This window comes from Sceloporus occidentalis, unplaced genomic scaffold, assembly GCF_023333645.1.
Source record: "Sceloporus occidentalis isolate IW3139 unplaced genomic scaffold, rSceOcc1.0.p SCAF_1, whole genome shotgun sequence".
NCBI classification, from domain to species: domain Eukaryota; kingdom Metazoa; phylum Chordata; class Lepidosauria; order Squamata; family Phrynosomatidae; genus Sceloporus; species Sceloporus occidentalis.
In genome coordinates, this window is record NW_028316981.1 from 213,866,081 (window position 1) to 213,889,971 (window position 23,891).

At 40.9% G+C, this 23,891-nt stretch overlaps 1 protein-coding gene across 2 annotated transcripts; it reads left to right on the forward strand.

Moving 5' to 3' along the window:
• The first annotated feature begins 5,600 nt into the window (after positions 1–5,600).
• LOC149323360 (3'-5' exoribonuclease 1-like) lies at positions 5,601–22,735 on the forward strand. Of its 2 annotated transcripts, none has more exons than XM_089488835.1 (7): positions 5,601–5,812; positions 11,157–11,344; positions 12,698–12,908; positions 13,871–13,954; positions 16,342–16,451; positions 18,962–19,076; positions 20,292–22,735. In XM_089488835.1, the coding sequence occupies exons 1-7, from the start codon at positions 5,705–5,707 to the stop codon at positions 20,529–20,531; spliced, it is 1,056 nt and encodes a 351-aa protein (XP_089344961.1). In that variant the 5' UTR covers positions 5,601–5,704; the 3' UTR covers positions 20,532–22,735. The 2 variants fall into 2 exon arrangements, with proteins under 2 accessions (XP_089344961.1, XP_089344962.1); XM_089488836.1 differs by lacking the exon at positions 5,601–5,812 and adding an exon at positions 6,406–6,556.
• The last annotated feature ends 1,156 nt before the right edge of the window (positions 22,736–23,891 follow it).

Sequence of the window (23,891 nt, forward strand, 5' to 3'; positions counted from 1 at the left end):
ACTGCTGTATCTGTGTTTGCAAAAGCACGGGACAAAAGAGAAAACTACTTAAGGTAAGTGGCTTTTATATGCTGGGAACATGGAACAGATTTGGGCAGTTTGCACTTAGACTCCTCCACCTTCACCTTATATTCAATTGCTTATGCATGGTGCATTTTTACGAAATGAATATTCACAGCCACATTTTGTGAATTTGGCACCCCCACCATAGCAATCATTTTGTGTCAGTAGCATCCTTTCTCAAATTTCTGAACTTGTTCAAAATTCTAAATGTAATCAAAAGCCTCCAAAAGCTGGTAAAACTTGATCAAATTCCATTTTCAAACCATGTTAACTCGTGGCCAACATAACATCTTATGGTACAGTGGGCCCTTGGTCTCTGTTGAGATGTTATTCCAGAACCCCAAATGGATGCCAAAATCCGTGGATGCTCAAGTCCCATTAAATACAGTGATGTAGTAAAATGGTATCCCTTATATAAAATGACAAAATCAAGGGTTTTTTTTTTTTGGGGGGGGAATATAAATATATATATCTGTGGATGATTTGAGTCTGTGGATAAAAATATCTGTGGCTATGGAGGGCCAACTGTAGTAAACTCTATAACCGAACTGTGCACTGGGAGAAGTATTCCCCTAACCTGTCCTAAATCTCCTACCTTTCATGGGACAGTCCCAAGATGTCTCGTCCAGACCATTGGGAGGGCAGGTGGCAAGAGGGCCAAGGACAGATCAAGGGGAGCAGCTTCGTTCAAAGATAGTTGCAGCTGAACTGAAGCCTCTTATACAGTCAGCCCTCCATATCCACAGATTCTTTATCCACAGTTTCAACCACCCACAACTTAAAAATATGTTTTAAAAACTAAATTCCAACAAAGAAATATTGATTTTGCCATTTTATATTGTTCTGCTAGTGTGCCTTCAAGTCGTTTCCGACTTATGGCAACCCTAAGGTGAACCTATCATGGGGTTTATTATTTATCACTAGGCTGTATGGCATTTTAAAAGTGTATTTTTTTAAAAAAAATGTTTCATTTCTACCAACTCCCTTGATGCAACTGGCTTCCTTCCACACACAATGAAAAGTGCTGGTTATCTCCTTTTTTATTGGGTGCCTTCGAATCATTTCCAACTTATTGTGGCCCTAATGTGAACCTATCACAGGGTTTTCTTGGTGGTTTCTTCAGCGGGGGTTGCCATTGGCATCCTCTAATGCTGAGAGAGTGTGACTTGCCCAAAGTCCCCAGTAGATTTACATAATAATAATAATAATAATAATAATAATAATAATAATAATAATTTATTTATTTCTAGCCCGCCTTTCCAATGATCAAGGCGGATTACACATACCTGCCAGTACAGCATACCAATACAATATAAGACACAATAAAAACAGCAAAAACTTTACATTAAAAATTGAAGTAGCAATTACAAATTACAAAATCTAGCTAGCTCGAAATACTACAACAAAAACAGTAAGAGAGGGGAGGGCTACATCGGGGAGAGCTAGGGAAAAGCCTGTTGAAACAGGTAAGTTTTTAACTCCTTCTTGAACTGGTTAAGAGAGATGGTCGAGCGGAGCTCACCGGGAAGTGAGTTCCAGAGCTTTGGGGCCGAGATAGAGAAGGCCCTCTGCGTTGTCATGGCATATTTTGAGTCTGGAACTCTCAAGAGTTGCTCATGGCTGAGCTGAGATTTGAACCCTGGTCTCCAGAGCCATAGTCCAACACTCAAACCACTACACCATGCTGGCTCACCATTTTATATAAGGGGCACTGTTTTACTATGCCACTGTATATTAATCTTCAAAATACAGTCAGCCCTCCATATCCATGGATTTTTTTATTCATGGATTTAACCATCTATGGCTTGAAAATATTCCAAAAAATATATAAATTCCAAAAAGCAAGCCTTGATTTTGTCATGTGATATAAGGGATACCATTTTACTATGCCATTGTCTTTAATGGGATCCATGGATTTTGCTATCCACAAGAGGGTCCTGGAACCAAACCCCAGCAGATAGTAAAGGCCCACTGTATTGTCATTCCAGGACTATACCTCATCCTGCAGAAATAATCCAGTTTGAGACAGTTCGGTGCTAGGGAATCCTGGGAATTGTAGTTTGTTTTGACAGCAAGGCTCTCTGACAGAGAAGGCTAAATGTTTCCAAAAACTACAATGCCCAGAATTCTATAGCATTGAGCCAGGGAAGTTAAGGTGGTGTCAACTTGGATTATTTTTGCCATGCAGATGGTGCCTAAATCTGTGTCCAAACTATTGGTGCTTCAGGAGAGATGGCTTCTAGCAACAGCAGCCAGTTCCATATCAGCAGGGCATGAATCCAATCCAAGCTTCAGTCCAAACCTTTCCACTGAGTTATAACTTCCATGACAAGAATCCAAATTATGAATGCACATCTACCCAATTTTCTCTGTGCACTTCATATTCATTTTCAATAAATATTCTATAGACAGCTGGCTAGAGGGAAATGAGAGATGCTTTCACTTCTCAAAAGGTACAAAAACATTCACTTGTTCAAATAGGTTGTACTATAGGTTATTTCAGCCACAAGTATATCAAAACTAAGACAAAGGTATACAGCTGTGTCTTAGTTTTGCTATAATTGTGACTGAAACAGCTTTGTTCAAACTTTAAAGGAACTATCCAAGGTGCTGAAATTGTTTGAGGGATAAGAGGGAACATCTTGGGTCCAAAACAGACTACACAAATCATCCAGTTTGAGACCACTTTAACTGCCCTGGCTGTCGGAATGTGGAAGCTGTACCATAGACAATCAACCAGTCTGTCTTATGATGAATAAGCAGAACTTCATTGATAGCTCCAGGATCAGTAATTCAACTCCATTCAGCTTTTAAGCTGAGACTGACCCCCCCCCCCAAAAAAAACCAATAAATAAAAAACCCAGATTTGTCTACTCCACCCCCTACAAAGCCCACACAATAATATCCCCACCTCTTTCTCACCATTAATCATCCCCCTTCGCTTCCCCCATTGCTGTTATCCCTCTAAACTCAAAGCATACATTCCAAGCTTCTGAGAAGAGCCTTCAAGGACTCTAGATAACAACCACTTGGCACAGCTCAGCTTCTACATATCAACATTTAATACTAGCCATAGCAAAAGCATCCCAACCCCCATCATCCCTACATACATAAAACACATATCTGGTAATGAAGTTTTACATGACCTGCTCTTTGATGCGGCAGCTAAAAAGGCCTATGCAATTTTAGGCTGCATCAACAGAAGTATGTATAGTGTCTAGATCAAGGGAAGTAATAGTGCCACTCTGTTCTGCTCTGGTCAGGCCCCACCTGGAATAATATTGTGTCCAGTTCTGGGCTCCACAATTCAAAAGGGATGTTGAGAAACTGGAGCGTGTCCAAAGGAAGGCGACTAAAATAGTGAAGGGCTTGGAAACCATGCCATACGAAAAGAGATTTAGGAAGCTGGGTATGTTTAGCCTGGAGAAGAGGAGGTTAAGAGGTGATATGATAGCCCTTGTTTAAATATTTGAAGGGATGTCATATTAAGGAGGGAGCAAGCTTGTTTATTCCTGACATTTCGCCAGCATCTGTGGCTGGCATCCTCAGAGAATGCTGACCTGGAAGAGAGTGGGAGATATATACTGTTGGTAGAGAGAAAGTGATTTGCATGTTGTTCTGCGCATTGTTCTGTTGTTGAATGGCAAGGCGTACAGGGTTCCATTTACTTATTGGTCCATTGTCTGCTGGGAAACCTCTCTCACTCTGGATAGTTTTTTGTCACGAAGACGAAACGTCAAGAATAAACTGTCTTAGAACATGGCCGCATAGCCTGAAAAACCCACAAAAAACTATGGATGCCGGCCATGAAAGCCTTTGACTTCACAGTTGTTTGACACTCCCTCAGGGAATGGTGGAGTCTTGGAGGTTTTTAAACAGAGCCTGGAGGGCCATTTGTCAGGGGTGCTTTGATTGTGAGTTCCTGCATGGCAGAAGGGGGGTTGGACTGGATGGCCCTTGCAGTCTCTTCCAAATTTATGGTAGGGAACCATGATCAGCCAACTTAAAAAGGCAAGGACAAATATTCACATAGTCATAATTTTATTTTCTGTGTCATTAAATTGCCATCGTGTCAGTTAAAGATCTCCAAAAGGAGTCATAACCAGCTCATGGCAGTGGTTTCCTTGACTGACTCCATCAATTTGTAAGGCATCCTTCCTCTTTTCCTACTGCCTTCAGCTTTTCCCAGCATTATCATATTTTCTAATGACTCTTGCCATCTTATGATGTGTCCAAAGAACAACAGCCTTAGTCAGTGGCTCCCAAAATGTGCCCTTTAAGAGATTTTGGACTTCAGCTCCCAGAAGCCTCCGCCATGTTGGCTAATAGTCTGGGATTCTGGGAGCTGAAGTCCAAAATCCCCTAAAGGGATTCTGGACAGAAAGGTCCAAAACTCACTGCAGAAATAATCCACTCTGAGACTGTCATGACTCAATGCTAGGAAATCCTGGGAACTGTAGCTTTGTGAGAATCATAGAGTTGGAAGAGACCACAAGGGCCATCCAGTCCAACCCCATTCTGCCATGCAGGAAATCCAAACCAAAGCATCCCCGACAGATGGCCATCCAGCCTCTGTTTGAAGACCTCCAGTATTCCAGGTGGGGCCTGACCCACCTGGAATACAGTGGCACTATTACTTCCCTTGATCTAGACACTATACTTCTATTGATGCAGCCTAAAATCGCATTGGCCTTGTTAGCTGCCGCATCGCACTGTTGACTCATGTTCAACTTGTGGTCTAGCCTTCTCTGTCAGAGAGCTCTGGTGCTACAATAAACTACAATTCCCAGGACTCCCTAGCACTGAGCCAGGGCAGTTAATGCCTTCTCAAACTGGATTATTTCTGCAGTGTGCTTTGGGAACTGTAGTTCTGTGAGACATTGAGCCTTCTCAGTCAGAGAGCTCTGGTGCCACAACAAAATACAAATCCCAGGATTCCCTAGCACTGAGCCAGGGCAGGTAAAGTCTTGAACTGGTTTATTATTTCTGCAGAATGTGTTTATTTGGACTAGAGCTCAGGCCTGCTTTAATCTCATCCCAGCAATTAAAAAAAAGGCAGCAGTGTGAATCTGTGAGGGGGAAACCTAAAAAAACCCCTCATCTTTCAGGGATTATCAGGCGTTTGTTAAGAACGAACCAAATTCAACAACAAAGTATGAAAGCTTTTGGGTTTCCCAAAGTGCTTCTGCCACTTTTGGGACACTATGGCTGCATCCACACTGGAGAAATAACCCGGTTTTGCCGCGTTTTAACTCTTTGTCAGGCTCAAGGCCCTCTGGGCCCCACAACAAACTCCAACTCCCAGAATTCCATAGCCTTGAGCCTGACAAAGAGTTAAAGCGCGGCAAAACCGTTGGCGGTGGGCGGAGCCCCAGAGGGACACGCCCCCAAACAGCGCGCTCTCTCGCTTTCTCAACCGTCGTTCCCTCAGAAAACGGGCGGGAAAAGCCAGCTAAGGGGGAGGGGCGAGGGAACAAGGCGCGCGACAACAACCACGTTGCGCATGCGCACCCCACTCTTCCTCCTCACTGCTTTTGCAGTCGCCTTGGGGGCGTTCCCACATTAGGCCGCGCCCCGTCCGCCGCTGTTTTGCCCATTGAGGGGGCGGGGCTTGTTTTTTCAAGGCCGTCTCTGTCTGTATATGGAAGGAAAAGGAATGGAGGAGCAGAAGGAGAACGTCCCTGGGAGGCCGGAGTTGCCCTCAGGAGACAAGGAGGCCGGGACGGAGGCTGGGCCGGGAGCCGCGCCGGTGAGTCGTTCAAGCGAAAGGCTTCCTCTTCGCCTTTCCGCTTCATGATGAGGGCCTCTACTTTGGCTCAGCTGGCGCCCTCCTCCGGCCTGATGACGTCACCGCCCGGCGACGCTGCTGATGACGTCACCGCGAGGTGACGGCTCCCTTTCCAAGAAGGGAAACCAATATCCAACGCACGCAGCTAGCCCCCTGGATGCTTCCAAGAAGGAAGAGTTGGCGACAACGTTGGTCCAAAGCACACTGCAGAAATGGTCCACTCTGAGGCCGCTTCAACTGCCCTGGCTCAGTGCTAGGGAATCATGGGAACTGTAGTTTTGTCAGAGAGCTCTGGTGCCACAATAAACTAAGGAATCCTTGGAACTGTAGTTTATTGTGGCAGCAGAGCTCTCTCTCTCAATGCCTCACAAAACTACAGTTCCCAGAATGCTTAGGGAATCCTGGGAACTGGTTTTGTGAGACATTGAGCCTTCTCTATAAAGAGAGCTCTGGGGCCGCAATAAACTACAGTCCCCAGGATTCCCTAGCACTGAGCCAGGGCAGTTACAGCGGCCTCACACTGGACTATTTCCGCAGTGTGTTTTTGGACTGTTGAGCAGTTCCACCGTGTCTTGTTTTCTGCTCTGAAATTAATCAGGCTGCATGCATACCTGCAGAAATAACCCATTTTGGCACTGCTTTAACTGCTGCTACTCAGTGCCTGGGATTCTGGGAGTGGTAGTTTGTTTGTGGCGCCAGAGAAAGGTAAATGTTTCACAAAACTTGCTGTGTGCCTTCGAGTAATTTCTGACTTACGGGGGCCCTAAGGCAAGATTTGTTCAGAGGAGGTTTGCCATTGCCTTCCTCTGAGGCTGAGAGAGTGTGACTTGCCCAAGGTCACCCTGAGGAGGACAAAAATTAACAAAATTAAATAGAAAAATAGCAAATATGTTTTATAGCCAGAATGCCTGAAGCTGAATTAAGGAAAAGGGCTGTTTTTGTAATAAATAACAGAACGGGTCAAAGGGACATTTCCATGGCTCTTCATATCATTCAGGGCCTGTTATTGCCCAATTGGTGCCTAGATGTCTGCGTTTGCCAAGCTGAGACAGCGAGTGAAAACAGTCCCGATAAGGGGATTGATGGTGGTACCCATGTGGGCTTCAAAATGTATGCCTTTTTTGGTAACTAATGACTGGACGAAATGTACCTATGCTTAATTCTGTGTACCAATCAACATATAGCTGGGAAGTTCTTTGTTTGAATCCCTACAAAAAGGGATGCCACCTGTTGATCATGGCTTCAGACCTTTGGAAGATATTCCTCTGAAGCCAGCCGGCTAATAAACCTTGCTAAACTTTCTGTCACATCTGGTTCTCCCTGACTGGATTTTCTGGAACAGCTGCAATAATCCAGTGGGTTTCATGGCTGAGCTGGGAATTGAACCCTTGGTCTCCAGAGTTGTAGCCCAACACTCAAACTACCACTACTCACTTCACAAAACTACAGATCTCAGAATCCCACAGCACTGAGCCCACACAGTTAAAATGGTATCATTTTAACTGCACTTCCAAGTAAATGTTCCCAGGGTAAACATGAACCACTGTAGAGCCAGCGTGGCGTAGTGGCTTGAACACTGGACTGTGATTCTGGAGATCAGGGTTCAGTTCCTCACTCGAGCATAAAAAAACCCACTGGGTGACCCTGGCCAAGTCATACTCCCTCAGCCTCAGAGGATGGCCACAGTGAATTCCCTCTGAACAAACATTGCAAAGAAAACCCAATGATATGGTTCACCTTAGGTTCACCATAAGTCAAAAATGACTAGGAGACGCACAACAACAACAACAAATAATGAATCGCTGTCCAAGGCAGTAACCCCAGTGGAAAAGCCAACTGTCACCCTTTATTAATTGATGTACCTTTACGGCCTGCCTTTCCTCCAGTGGCTTCAAAACACTATATTTGTCTGTCCTGTCTCCACTTTCCCCTCATACCGTGATGTACGTCATGTAGGGCAATTTGAGTGAACCTCTGTTGTGAGAGATCCACCACTGTTTGCCCCCAACTCCCTTTTGTGTGATCTCTGGCTAACATCCTTTGGTGGAAATCTCACTGCTCTGCCACCATTTGGGGTAACCTCTCCTTGTGCCATGGTCCCTGTGTGGGAGGTACTGTTCTCTTTTCCCACCACTGGACCCTGGGCACACTCTGCCTTTGTGTGGATCCTTTATCCAGACCTGCTACCAGTCACCAAAAGTAGCCACGACAATTGTACATCTGCTGCTACTGCGGTGCCTGACCTTATTACCAAACTGACCCTATAGGTATGTCTGTGTATTACTAAATAGCAGTGATGCAGCCTCAAGTCTTGGACTTGGACTTACATCAGAGTCAAGTCACTTCAGTGGCCTGACTTGGACTTGACTTGGCAAAAATGACATACTAACACAACTTGACTTGAGACTTGTATATTTTTAGTGGCTGACTTGCTGGTGCCATTCACTTTCAGCAGCAGGCAAGACCTTCTCCCAAAGTGTAGGGCCCATTTCTTGGAAGTGAACAGCAAATGCATTAGGCAACAGGCTTGAGGAGGAAGCATTTAACCAAAACAATGGCCTGGTACAGACAGGCGAAAAGCACCGGTCTGTGGGCGGGGTGAGGGCTGAGCGTCCTCACGCTCACAACCCTCCCTGCACTGCCCAAGTGCCATCTTTGCGTGCACCCATTCATACAATGCACGCAGTGATGATGTCCCTTTGGCGCAGTGCCCAAACAGAGGCACAAAAAAGAGCTGGAAAAAAACTCTTTCTTGTGCTCTGCGGAGGCCAGATCGGTGCCGGGGTGTGCCTTTGCCGCAACACCAATCCGGGGCAGAAAGGGGTGACTTCTCGTTGCCCCTTCCTGCCCGTTTGTACAGGGCCAATATCGAAGAAAAGGCAGATGAGGTTTTTCATCCTGTGCAGATCAATAATTCTCACAGATTAAGCTGTTCTTAGAGGAACAATAGGAATTCAGGTCAGCTTGCTTTCTGATTAGGAATAATAATAATAATAATAATAATAATAATAATTTATTTATAGCCTGCCCAATCACAAGGAATCCAGGCGGGTTACAACAGTAAAAATAAAGATAATAAAATAAAATACAATAAATAAATAAAATACAATAAAATTAAAGAGAGCGAAGTGAGTACATTCACAGTTAGGCCTGATGGAAGTTGGGCCTCTCTTTTTCACTCCCTCTCAGGTCTGATGATGATGTCATGGAGGGAGGGCTCTTCTTCTTGAGGCAAGGATTTTATTTTAATTAATTTTAATTTAATTCTTCTCATTAAATTTAAGAGAAGAATTGGTGGACAGAGTGACATAAGTCACAGTAAATGGGGAGTAGAACTAGGTAGGGAAGGCCTGCTGGAAGAGATCCGTCTTAAGAGCCTTCTTAAAGGCTGTAAGAGTAGAAATGTCACGGATCTCCTTCGGCAGGTCATTCCATAGCTTCGGAGCTGCAATGGAAAAGGCCCTCTGGGTGACTGAAGTTAGCCTAGATTTTATTGGCTGAAGTAGATTCTTCCCCGAGGACCTTAGAGTGCGGGACGGACAGTATGGAAGGAGGCGATCTCTTTATTCTGGACCCAAGCCATGTAGGGCTTTGAAGGTAATCACCAACACCTTGTACCTTGCCCGGAAACTAATTGGCAGCCAGTGAAGGGATTTCAAAACCGGTGTTATGTGATCGGTACGACGAGTACCTGTAATTAACCTGGCTGCCATATTTTGTACAAGTTGAAGTTTCTGAACTTGGCATAAGGGTAGCCCCATGTAGAGCGCATTACAGAAGTCCAATCGAGAGGTGACCAGCGCATGTACAACTGTTTCAAGGTCTCCCTGCTCCAGGAAGGGGCGCAGCTGGCGTATCAGCCGAAGCTGATAACAAGTGCTCCTGACTGTCGCATCCACCTGAGCTGTCAGGTGAAGCGACGAGTCAAGGAGCACCCCCAAGCTGCGGACAGAGTCTTTCAGGGGAAGTGTGACCCCATCCAGAACTGGCTGACATAATTCCATACCTGGGCTTGGGTTTCCTATAACAAGTACCTCCATCTTACCTGGATTCAGCTTGAGTCGGTTTTCCCTCATCCAGTCCATTACCACCCCAAGACAGGCATTCAGAGGAGAGATGCCATCCTTAGTCACTTCATCAGTCTGAGACATAGAGAAATATATTTGGGTGTCATCAGCGTACTGATAACATCCTGCCCCATGTCTCCGGATGATTTTTCCCAGCGGCTTCATGTAAATGTTAAACAGCATAGGAGACAATATTGCGCCCTGGGGTACACCAAATTTTATCTCTCTTTTAGAAGAGCAACTGTCTTCTAGTGCCACCATCTGGAATCTGCCTGAGAGGTAGGACCGGAAATGATAGTAATATCATTTACATTTGTATACCACTGTTCAGTTAACTCAGCACTCTCTAAGTGATCTACAGTCTGTAAGCCAATTGCCCCCAATAAGCTTGGTACTCATTTTACCGACTTATGAAAGGATGGAAGGCTGAGTCAACCTTGGAGCCCTGGGATTAAATTCACAACCTTATGGTTGCAGCATTTAACCATTGCACCACCAGGACTCCTTAGTTGATACCCTGATGACAGTAGACCTGGGAGTTGCACCCGAGTATATTTTTCACAGGGAGTTTAGGAAGATGTACTGTAGGGTATTTGGTTAATTAGGAGACCAAACAGTTAGGAGTCCCCAGACATGTTTTGTTCAAAATGTCAGTTGTTGAATGAAATGAATTTCAAGAGAGAGCAGTTCTATACTAATCATATCTATGAGTTTTTAAGAATAATCCTCTGAGCATGTCAACTCCTGGACAACTGTGTGAGAATTGTGTGGCCCATGAGACACAGGCAGCTCATCAGGGGATTCAGTGCAGTTCTTGAGACCTCCAACCCTCCCAAAGCCCTAGAATCCACTGTCCCATTTTTTGGCCCCCAAAAAATCACTTGACACCCCAAAATACAGGAAATAACCTTTAAAGCCTTTTTGTGCAGCTCTCCATTCTAAAACAAACCAAAACCTCCCAGGATCATCCTGAAAGCTGACAGGAGGTGACATGCCATCTCTTCCAGTCACCTAACAGGACACTGTGGCCCTCCAGAAGAGTCAGAAGTGGGGCAGTGGGGCCCTCTGGGCTTGAGAGCCTGCCCATTCCTGGTTTACTGTATTTATTTTTGAACTTACACACTAAGATATAAGTTGAGCAAAATTATTGTTTTAAGCTTTTGAGGATGAGAAAGATTATATCCATTTTGATCATCTTGTGTTTCTCTCTCTCTCTCTCTTCTGATCTTATCAACTAGTCTTTCTGCAAAGGTAAGCAGCGATGTAGATTGGATTGTCAAGATGATAATAAAAAGAAATCCACGTCCAATTCAAGTGACTTCAGTGACCCAGTTTACAAAGAGATTTCTCTGACAAATGGCTTTATCAATAGAATGAGCAGAGCTGAACTTAGAGCTAAACTTGCTGAATGCAAGCTTGACACTAGGTAAGCATTTGTCAAGTCTCCCTTTTTTCTGTTTTTGAGAACATGATCTAATTACATATGTAAAGCTGAGACCAATATTGTCATCTCCTGTGTGCAGCTAATTTAAAAAGCATTTCAAATCTGGAGTAGAAGTTGTGAATAACCATGAATTTAGTATAAGAGTGGAATGGCACTGAAGGCTTTATAGATATAAAGGAGGTAGTGAATTTGAATTCTCTGACAGCTATTGATGATGTGGTCTCTCCATCTGTCATTTTTTCTACATTATTAATTCTATGATTTTCACTATAAGATTGTAAATGCAGTTATATTCTCCAATTCGTCACAAAAGAAATTTCATATGAATTTTTAGGAAAGGCTAACCTAGTGGAAGAAGGAGGAATGGCAGCTAGTAAGACACAGTGAGGATCAAAATGGAAGGATTAATAACAAGCCTGATTAGAGTCATTTTAAAAATAGGTTACATGACTAACGGAAGGCTTGGAGCTGTGAGGACCCAATGGAGTATTTTACAAGATTGGAGTATTATATGCTTACTGTTTGCAAGAAATAGCATCTGCCCCATCAGATGTAGTTACAATGATGGAGTTGCATTGTCATGCTTGCAAATCTCCCAAAATGTGCTTTATCAGCCTGTCGCCTCTTGGCAGTGGTGATTTTTTCAAATCACTGAGGATCAGGACACTGAGTGAAGAAGTTTTCAGCCTGCTCTCAGCAGTGGGGCACTTTGTGACAGTGAGGTGCTTTTGAACTGTCTTAGTTGATCTCACAAAGTGCCTTGTTGCTGAGATTGGACTAGAAGCATCTTCAGTTGCCACCTTGCTCCCTACAGCTTCAGAAAATCCTCAGTTGGACTGGTTTATATGGTAGTTTCTGGGAAGCACTTTCAGTCATTGCACTGGAGCAAGACCATAAATATGAATCCAAAGTTACAGGATCGATACCTGTCTTGCAAATATGTAAATGCTAAGAAGGATGCCAGCCTGCCAGGCTGTGTCTCTAACTGGTATTATTTCTATTATTTACACAATTTGTATTGTGTACTCCCTGTCCATAGACCTATTCCAGTTTATTTGAATCAAAGTATTGTTTTCAGTCTTGTTTTAAGGTTCTTATTTTTGTCTCAAGGGAAAATTGTTCAGTAGGAACAGCTTTTATGCTCTCATGCATCCAAGCAGATTATGTTAATTTCATTTAGATGAATTTATCAGAGACCACACTGGTGTTTTCAGGGAGAGTCAGTGTATGGCCTGGAAAACAGTACCTTCCTCCATTAACTAGGTACTTTGGAGTTAACTTCTGACATAGATAGATTGTGAACATAAGCACTAAAATGTTCTTTTCTTTTGACAGAGGAGAAAAAGATGTATTGAAAAAGAGGTTGAAAAACTACTATAAGAAGGAAAAATTGATGCAGAAGCAATCCATAAATGCAGAGAATTACTATGATTACATCTGTGTTATTGACTTTGAAGCAACATGTGAAGAAGGAAATCAACTTGAATTTACACATGAAATAATTGAATTTCCTATTGTCTTATTAAACACTCAGACATTAGAAATAGTAAGTGGTCATGTTCCTCTTTTATTAGGCATCACTGTTACTGTTTCAAGAAGTTAGGACAGCATTTTAAATTCAAAGTGTTAAATAATGAAGATAAGAGCAGACTTTTCAAATTAAAATTATATTCATTAAAAATAATGTTTAATGTGTGTTCGCTTTTCAGTTTAAAGGAATTTTGTCCAACTGATACAGGGTTAATCTTATTCCTGCCCCAAGGGTCAATTTGCAGAGGGATTCTGGAATCCCACAGGAAGAAGGCAGTATAGAAAAGGAGAAAGGTTTTTGAGTGGGAAAGTGACATTGAGGAAAGAAGTTAACTACCCTATTCTGTCACTCTTCTGCTCAAAATTACAGCATCCTGAGGCTGCTTCTAAGCTTTGTGATAAAAAGGTTGAGCTTCATTATTGTGTGCCTTCAAGTTGTTTCTGACTTATGGCGACCCTATCATGCGGTTTTCTTGGCAAGTTTCTTCATGTGTGTTTGTGTGTGTAGCATTGCTTTCCCCTGAGTCTGAGAGAGTGTGGGTTCCCCAAGGCCACCCAGTGGATGTATATGGGTGAGTCGGGATTTGAATCCTCATCTCCAGAGTCGTAGTCCAGTGCATAACCACTATGCCACACTGGCTCTCATCTTCATTATTTACATGTATATATTATACAGTTTGCTCTGGAGGATAGACAGGAACAAATACGTATTTAGGAATAAAATGCACATCGGCCCTGAGAAAATATACATGGTCCCCTGAGGACTGCAGTAAAGGTCTTGAGACTGCATTTGAACCATCAGAAACTTAAAGTGTAAGATACGAGACTGTCTTCTGCATGAAACCATGGGTGAAAAGATTTCTCTTTCCTAATAGATGCATGAAAATGTTTCAACATTGCTCTGTTATAAAAGAGTGGATATTCTGTATTGCTTCTGCACAGCTGACAAGTGATACATATTTTTATTTAATCTTATAGGAAGATACATTTCAACAATATGTGAAACCAGAGATTAATCCACAGCTTTCAGATTTCTGCATTAATTTGACAGGAATCTCTCAGGTAACGTTTTTTGCATCTGGCTACAGTCATGAGCATAAATGAAGCAGATAGTTATAAAACTGAGATAGGGAATTACAGAAAGGCATTCTCTCTGCCTCCCACCATCCACCTCAGGCACGAAGATTGATAGTTCCAGTGAGACCATTTTGGGGGAGGGAATAAGGGTAAACTGTCACTCCAGGAAGAATGGTTTGCTGTTTTCAGCAACTCTCCTTCTTGGCCCTCTGGGGATCAGGGACAAGGCATCAATAAAATTTGAAATTTTATTGCCTCTCTTTTACTGCCTCTGCCTACATGGATATCTCTCCAGGTCATCTTAACTGACAACAGAAGTATCATTTAAGACAAAATGTAGTCCTGTTACTCTAACATCATAACATTTCTTCTGTGTGATTTTTAATAATATAGTTTTCATGATAAATTTTGTGCTTTTTAGTTGAACCAATAAAGGTATCACTGTTGTTTTTTTTTTTGTTGTTGTTGCATTTTGATGAAGGTCTGTGATTTTCAATAAAGTCTCTGAGACTGGCCATGGGCCACAGTTTCCCCATTTTTCTAAAAAGTTTTAAAGGGTTTTGGTTGTGACTGTGTGGTGCTAACACCCATTCCCAAGCATTTACTAGGCATATAGATATATCGTCCTTAAGTACACTCATGACTGAATCTCCTGACTCTCCTTTCAGATTTAACTTGTTTGAATCAGTGGCAAATGTGTTTTTTATCTGTGGTTTTCAGCCTGTTTAGTCATTTTTGAGGTTGCTTGGATGCCACTGATTATTTTCTTGTTGACAAACTTTTCATAAACAAGCTTCCCTAATGGTTACTTTCAACAAACTCTACAACCCTTCCAATATAATGTGCAGCTGCTGAACAGTATTGAACTTATTATCATTGCCATTTCCTTACCCAAATAGAAGGCCTGGGCAGTGCTTCTGATGAGTGTACTTTAGAATGTCCCTAAACATGAGAGTTCATTGACAGAGCTGTCATGACTCCTGGACAGATAAATTGAACGCATGGGCCAAGTGTTTTCATGGTGCAATTATGTGTAAAGAGGGAGGTTATATCATCGTTTTTGTTTTCAGCAACTTTATTGTTTCTTCAGTACTCACTGTTGGAATAAAAGACACAAAGTTTGTGATAAAATTACCACCAAAACTACTTGGATTCTTAGGAGTTTAGTGGCAGTGTAATTAACAATTCACATCCTCAAATCTTCTGAAGTTGTCCGTAGTGATTTTGTTACTTATCTTGGCACTGATTAATTCATTATTGATTATGAACTTGGAGATGATTGTATGTATTTTAGATGTTAACATTTCCATAGATAAGGCAAAATAGCCCCATTCCAAGCAGGTATCATGGGATTTTGTGGCAGAAACGGTTACAGATTTGGTGCACCGGGAGGTGGGCCCCTTGTAGGTTCCCGGCAGGGACGTAGCCAGGATTTTGGGAAGGGGGGGATCCATACTAAGTGCCACCATTATAATGGGGCTTGGGTGCAGCGGTGCGGCAGCACACACCATTCATTTTATCTAACGCAAGGGGGGGTCCAGACCCCAAGGACCCCCCCCCCCTTGGCTACATCCCTGTTCCGGGGGGGGGGGAGGCAAATGCAGTCCCCACTTCAAGAAGTGGCACATTTCTGCCACATACTGAAAGATATAGCTGGCAGCTGCAAAACTGCTGGTGAGATAATGATTTAGGAGATGTGAAACTGTCCCTGCTTTTCATTTATGTTGCTCAATAGCAAATACACTTTTTAATTATTAAAGTTATTATTTATATTGAATTCCTAAGATAGGTGGAAAATCACCAGCCCATATACTAGATGCACCTATATTGTTAACAAATGTTGCCTATGAACATTTCTTTTTCCCTACAAACACAGCAACTAAATTTAGGGGAATTGGGACTCTCCTCTCCCCCGCCTCCCCAGTCTATTTACTTTTAGGGTGGGTTATAGAGGAGAAGCTGCAGGAAGGAAGGGGAGAGAGCAGGAAAGCAGGGGAGAGAAGAAAAATAATGGAACAGATGTTTCACAGTGTGGAAGTGTGAAGTTGGAGTGGTTCTCATTGATGGGGGTATATGTCCCCCTCCTGCCTTAAGAGATACTGGATAAGGATATAGATGCTTCTTGAGAGTCTGTTGTGGTACAGGAAGTTTTTGAAAGTAGATATTTTTCACTGCATGTAATAAACTAATGCAGATAATTTTTTTTTTGTTTACTCATACATTTTTGGAAGTAAAACCCAATTTGTATTACTCTTATCATGTCAGTATTTGTCTCTCAATCTTGTTTCAAACAAACAAAAAACAGCAACTTGGTCATGAGTATATAATACTTGTATTTTTATTAATCAGTTGTATTATATGTATATTTCCAGGAGCTTGTAGACCAAGCAGATGAATTTCCAAAGGTTCTACGGTCTGCTATAGATTGGATGAAACAGAAAGAACTAGGAAGCAGATATAGTTATGCTATATTAACTGATGGGTATGTAATAGATAAAATTTATGCATGTGTTCGGTGCTGAAACATTGACTTTTTAAGCACATTGAGGAATGTGCATTACCAAATGCATTTCTTGCATTAGAGTTTCGGTACTGAAGCTGCTTCTGCAATTTTGATCCATATAAGATACTGCAGCTGATACTTCTAAGTACAATATTATATTTGATTTAAAAGGTGATCCACATTTGGGACCTAATATATATGATATTTGGATAAGAATGCAGTTGTGGGAATATTTGCCTAGAATAAAATCCATTGCTTGGTGGATATTTAGCTTCTGATGTACGCAGTGATGATCATTTGTAACTATTGGATGCATGTTAGTACTCATATATAAGTGTTACAGTCAGTCCTTGTTTTTGTCTTTTTATATAAGGGTCACAATTTTTATGCCATTGTATATAGTGGGCTTGAGCATCCAATGATTTTGTTATTTACAGAGGGTTTGGGAACCAAACCCCACTGTATATCCAACTGGTTTGTTCAGAGGGCTTGATTTGAACATTTTTCAGTTTTGTCTTCGGTAATTACAGTACCTAGGGAATGGTATATAAGCATAAACTTTCTCCTTTTTTTTAATTTTCACAAACAAATATATGCATACTGACATACATATAAACCACAATACAAAAGAAACAGATAGTACATATAACAATACAATACATAAAGTGTTTAAACCTAAGATATAATCACTCTTCAATACTTCCATCACCCTTGTGGAGCTTTGCTTCTTTAGCCTGTTCAAATCCCATCGAACTAAAATATCCTATCTTTTCTTCATAACTTTTATCTTTAATTCATCTACTCAATTATATCATAAAATTAACCTTATTCTGTAAAAGAAATACAGGAACTAGTTTCTTATGCTATTTCCTTAGCACCTATCTCATTTCTATATAATTCTATATCATTCAGAATATACATCCAGTCAAACATTTAAAGGGAAAACAATATCAAAACATATATTTATCAAATATTAACCGGAATATAAGTCCAAACACTCCCATTTCTTATTCACATTCTTTACATCCTTCCCCTTGTTAATTTCTGTTAATATATCCATTTCCTTAGCCTCTCTTAATTTGATCATCCATTCTTCTGTCTGTGGCATCTTTTTCTGTTTCCAGACCTGGGCATAGATAATTTGCGCCAAGGTTACCATATACAAAATAATAGAATACATCTTCTTCACCATTGAATTGTCTATTATACACACCATGTTTAACAGAAAGATACGGGGATCTAATGGGATGTCTATTCTTAAAATTTTTAACATTAAACTGTGTATATTTCCCCAAAACTTCTTTGCCATTTCACATTTCCACCAAAGATGGAAAAAGGAGCCCTCTTCTTTCCCACATTTCCAGCATAAGTTACTTGCAGTCTTGTACAATTTATTGATTTTTTTTAGGTGTCATGTACCATCTATAAAATATCTTAATATAGTTCTCTCTATAGTTTTGACAAATTGAAAACTTTTTGGTGTCTCTCCAAGATCTTTCCCAGTGATCCATTGTGATAGTGTTCTGGAGGTCCTGAGCCCATTTGATCATGTTATGTTTTTTTTATTATTATTATTTAGGTATTTATATCCCGCCCTTCAGCCCTAATGGCTCTCAGGGCGGCTTACATTTATTATTATTTTTAACCAGACAGTTCCCTGCCCGCAGGCTTACAATCTAAAAGACACGACACACAAGGAGAAGGGAATGGTGAGGGGGGAGGGGATCAGGTCCAGCATTCTTCTCTCCCTCTGAGGCCTGGACCAAGGCAGGTGTACCGGAGGGAGGACTCTGCTTCTTCCAGGCAGGCCTGGTGGAGCTCGCCTGCCTCTCTCTCCCAAATGGTTTAACAGTTTCATTTTCCAGGTTCCTTCCCTTAAGAATTTTATAATACTGAGATAAATGCTTTTTCCCTTTATCCAGCAATACTTTATCTATGTCATTATTTTCTTTACTGAAAACTTTAGATTTCAAATCAACTCTAAATTTGCTAGCAATTTGAAAATATAGGTACCACTCATATACTTTCTCCTTCTGGTGTTTCTACGTAGATTGCAATTCTGCACATTTATCTGTTTATTTTTAAACATTTTCTGTTCCACCTTTCGTTTCAATCTTTATTTAAAGTCAATAGACCCAGCGTGACATGGTATAACTTAAAACCATATTAAAAAGAAAGATTACATATAACTTTCTGTTAATTTTAACAAGAATTCCAATGGTTGATTCCATATGAACTAAATTAAAACACCATTAAAATTGTAAAATATTGAACCACAGGTCAAAGTTAATGGTCACAACATTGTTAAAAGAAGTAAGATTTTTAAAATAGTGGAAAATCAACCAAGTGGAATGGTGCCCCACTCTCCAGAGTGATTACCTTAATTTATTATGTATTTTCCATTTTCAAAAGGTCTTTGGATACAAGTAAATTTTAAAACACCCATTGTTTTAATGATCTAAAATATCCTTCCTTTTTCCTTTTTAAAGGTCTTGGGATATGAGTAAATTTTTAAATATCCAGTGTCGTGTGAACCGTCTGAGATACCCTACATTTGCTAAGAAGTGGATCAATATTCGCAAATCCTATGGGAACTTTTACAAGGTTTGTGTCTTGGAAATTTGTCTTGAAAAATTCAGTCAATACATGTAAAAAGTCAAAGTCCACTAAGGGCCCATACAGACGGGCCGAAAAAGACGGCTTCCATACAGCTTGGGATGATTAGATGACACATGCCCCCAAGATGCAAGGAAGATGTGCCAAAGTTACGCCTGGCCCATGCAAACCCAGCCCAAGAAGGAGTAGGGTTTTTCCTCTCCAATTTGGGAACACAGGGGATGGTGTCCTCGGGACTGCGGCATATTGTTGCCACAGTCCCGAGGTGTTTTCAGTGGGAGTGATTTAAAGGCGCCCCTTCATGCCTTTCTGTTTCTGCCCAAAGTTTATTTTCCTTGTTAAGTAGAGCAAGAAACCTAATTGCAAGTTTATATAGATCCTTTGGCCTTGAAGTTGTTTTGGACGAAGGATCAAAGCACACAGCCTGGAAGAAGCAGCCTCTGGCTGTTCCAGCTGTGACTAGGCCGCCACTGCAGTCCTAAGCCAGCTGCTGGCAGAAGTGGATTATTTCCGCTCCTTAAAGGTCTGGCTCCCCCCCCTCCCCCCCTTAGTGCAGCCTCAGAGCGGTTTCTGGCCTCTTTGCAAGCATGAGTCATGTAAATGTCACATCCCAAAGCGCTGGATGCTGACTTACTTGGCCCTTGCATTTCAGGCCAATATTTACTATAATTCCTTATTGAACATGCTGAATTTTCTGGAAGTTGAGGTCTAAAGTGACTGGTTTGTTATATATACCATAGTTTCAAAATGCAAAACTTTGGTTTTGATCTAAATCTTGATTTCCTGAGTAGCAGTAGCTAGGCATGAAATAGAAAAGACTCCTGAAAAAATCATGCCAGTTAATAACCTCTAAACTCCTTGCCCTGAGAACTCCTTCACCTACTCAAAAAACATCTTCACTCTCACAAAGAGAGGTCATTGCAATTCTAGCAGGGAAGAATGAAGAGAAATATTCAAGGGAATTTAATTAAAGATAATTTCCTATATTGTTTTAGCAGACACTCAGGTTAAAACAGAGCAAGTGCATTGTTCAATGTGCTGTAAAATCTTCCCTATGACTCCAGCTTCTATTTTGTTCTGTACAGTCTGGAGACTGATTTCCTTCCTGATTTTGCTTAAATGAGTAATGCAGATAGGTGTGTGTGTGTGTTGATTCTTTCTCCCAGCACTTCCTACTTCAGTATGGATTATTTCTTTTGTCAGATTCCCAGAAACCAGACTAAACTATCAACTATGCTTGAAAAGCTTGGAATGGACTATGATGGACGGCCTCACAGTGGGCTTGATGATTCTAAGAACATTGCACGAATAGCAATCCGTATGCTTCAGGATGGATGTGAACTCCGGGTGAATGAGAAATTGCATGATGGACAGCTGTTGACGGTTCCCTCCTCTGTCCCAATAGGGGGAGCTCCTGTACCACAGATGCCTGGGTTTCGATAAAGACCACAATTGAGTCATGCTGTATTAAGGACTCTATCCACGACTATATCTAGGATTTCAGAAACTGGTGCTTGTTCCCAAGTTTAACACTTTCCTAGCATTGAAAATTTTGCTACAGCATCACCAGTGTTTTTTAAATAATGTTTGTTACTTTTTATGTCCTCCTCAATTGACCATACTAGGTTTAATATAAATTATCCAGGTGGTTGTTAAAATGTTTTTCTATAAAATAAACTAAAGAATGAAGCATAGTGTGATGCAGCATTGCTTCTCTGGCCCTTTTCCAACATACAAGTTTCTGTTTGACTGGCAAACAAAATGAGTCTTACCATCTGTTAGTATTTGATAACTCACCTGTTCTTTTTTTTCCTTTTTTTTCTTTTTTTTGTAAATCATGCAGCAACAAAGAGAGATTCAGGGTTTTTTATTTTGTTCATCTTTAACCCAATTTGTAGAACTTTCATACAGTAAAAAGCACTTAATCTTTTTGTACTAAAAGTATTTTAGGGCTGTTTCAAGCCAAGATTAGGCACTTTTTAGTCTCATTAAGTTCAGCTAACACTCCTTGAAATCAGTGCACCTTAAATGTGCTTAACTTTGGATCATGTTTCTGATTATTTTTCTTCCTCTTACATATCACATGGTGTGGTGTGACTTATTCAAGACTACTCTACCTCTGTTGTAAAAATGTAAGTGGAGAGGCATATGTCCTTAATAATTTAATATACAATTTAGTTTAGGTTTCGATATGAATATTTTAATAGCTCATTCCTATGACCAAAATAACTTTTTACTCTGTTTTGTGTATGTGTGTATAATAACTTACTATGTCAAACTATTGGAAGATGCTTTAAACCCTCATTTTGGAGTTTCAGGTCATACTTTGTAAGATTTGCCTTAATAAATACAGCTCTAGTTTCTAGTGGCATAGAAAAACATTACATGTGTATGCAATACAGTCATCCCTACCAATTCATGGGGATTCCTTTCCAGATCCCACCACGAATCTGGAAAAATTCAAATGTTTGAGTTCCCATGTGTGCCACTGTGCACACGCCTCAGGCATGGGTGCCATTTTGTCCCTCTGCACTTGCTGTCTGCAATGGAGCAAGACCACGGACTCCGAGTCTGCAAACGGGGAGGGATGAGTGTATTTGAATATATTTACACATAGCATTTGCCTGTGTTGGTTTTACTTTTTTAACTCATTTGTTTATTACATTTTCATTCTGCTCTTCTTCCAGGAAGCTTGCTTAGATTAATATGTATGTGTTGTCCTTTGTTATCTAGAAAAGAGAGAGAAAGTTAGCGACATTCCAGCCTAGATTTTCCAAGCCTGACAGACCTGGTCTGTGCTTCACAGATCTTGTTCTGAATAGAAAGATCATGTTATTCAACTATTTTACAACAATCTGTGTTATGAGTTTGTAGTAGGATTGGGATTTGAATCTTGCACCTAGTGATTCACAGCTCATGCTCTAATTTGCTCCACTAACTCTTCTCTTGTGTACACCTTGTGTACAGTTTTCAGAATGAAAGTTTTATGTTATTTGATTAAAAACCTAATATAGTTTTCACTTTGTGTGCTTTAGTGTTTGTGTACCACAACCGTAAGTGCCAAGTAGTCTAGTAAATTTGCCCAGTCTCTGCACCATCACCCCAAGTCTCCTGGCATCCAGTACTGGTATCACACAATTGGTGTGCAAACATGCAGTTAGAAATACCTATGATATTAGTACAATTTAAATAAGAATTACTCATTCAAAAGGTATCGTGGCTACCCTTGATTCAGCTTTGGTAGAACAAATTTCTATTTTTGATCTGCAGAAGTAACTAGATGCAATTCTAACAAGCTAAAGAATCCTGTGCAGTCTAGCCTTACCAGATGATGCTATCACTATGTCAATTTTCACAATGGGAAACTACTTAACCAAACATGTGTTCATTATCTTTAAAATGAACACTGTTACATGAAAGTTTCTCATCTGAACAAGAATTGCTATCCAAGAATGTAGAATCTGTTTTTGACTATATGTTTCTTGTGGGGTTTCTGTTTGTTTGTTTTTGTAAAATTAATAGCTCAGCAATTTATTTAGCTACCAATTCTGCTGAAGAAGTTCCATTTGTTAGCAAATGTTTTGTGTTGCTTCTTGGAATTAAAATCCTCGGTGATATTTTTGCCAATAAAGGTGATGAATGTTAAAGGTGAGAGTTTATCATGTACTTTTCTCAGTCAGGTATAATGCCCTTTGGTTCACTGATTAGATGGAAGGTGTCTGTGCCAAGCTGCATTAACAAACTTGAGGGAAGATTTTGTTCCTGGGCAGAGATCAGTTAGAGGCTTATTTGTTTTTTTTAATAACCTGCTAAGCATCACCAACAATTATAGCAGGGCAAAATCAAATAGTATTATTGTTGTTGTTGTTGTTTATAGTGCTGTAAATGTACACGGCGCTGTACATACAAAGTCTTAAAGTCTTCAGCATATACCTATCAAAACCCAAATGTTGGGCTGGCAATATACCAGTGTGCTGGGAGATAATATGAAGTGGGCCTTGAAAAATTAGTCACCATATAGAATAGGGTCTCCCTGGACACCCAGTAGAATGAAAACTCTTAGAAATGTTGTAATACACACATGCATAACAGAACTGCTGGCATTTTAAAAAGTTTCCCTTTACAGGTGTCACAGTAGGGACAGTCATGATGAAGGCCTGCATTTCAAAAATTTAACCCCAATCCAAAATTTACCACTGAATCTAGAACAGTGGCATTAATATCTAGGGCATTACAATTCCCAGAGAAGGCCATTTCTTATGTTCCCACAAAGTGTAAAAAGTGCACTTATCCACAAAATGTCCTTTCAGTGGTGGTGCCTTGACTTTTGAATGCCTTCTTGTGGGGGGTTTGTCTTGTGCAAGAGCTGTATTCTCTTTGGTGCCGGGTTAAAATCATTTTATTTTAGAATGGCCTTTAGTATATATATTAATGATGGGCATTATTCAGTTGAGGTTTGCATTTTGTTTAAGCTGGTTAAAATAGTTTATGCCTTTTGATTTTATTGTTTAGACTTTAGGTTATTTTGTTGTATTGTACTGAAATCTTTTTGGGGATGAAGGCACAGTGTACATCATTTTAAAATAAACTGCATGTAGTTCGTTGCAACAGACATCCTGGGAAGCACCCAGTATGAAGGCAATGGTCAGTTCTGCACAGTAGTTAAGATGGTTGGATTTTGACCCAAAAGGCTAGATTCAAATCCCCACTCAGGCTGGGGGATCATTCAGTAATATTCAGTCAATTGGAGTCTGTCAGACTACAGCTGGCCTTCTGTATCCATGGATTCAATCATCCACATCT

Coding starts and splice junctions, on each gene's coding strand:
- LOC149323360 (XM_089488835.1), top strand. CDS start 5,705: ATGGAAGGAAAAGGAATGGAGGAGCAGAAGGAGAACGTCCCTGGGAGG. Junction 5,813..11,156: donor CTGGGCCGGGAGCCGCGCCG/GTGAGTCGTTCA, acceptor CTTATCAACTAG/TCTTTCTGCAAAGGTAAGCA. Junction 13,955..16,341: donor ATTTGACAGGAATCTCTCAG/GTAACGTTTTTT, acceptor GTATATTTCCAG/GAGCTTGTAGACCAAGCAGA.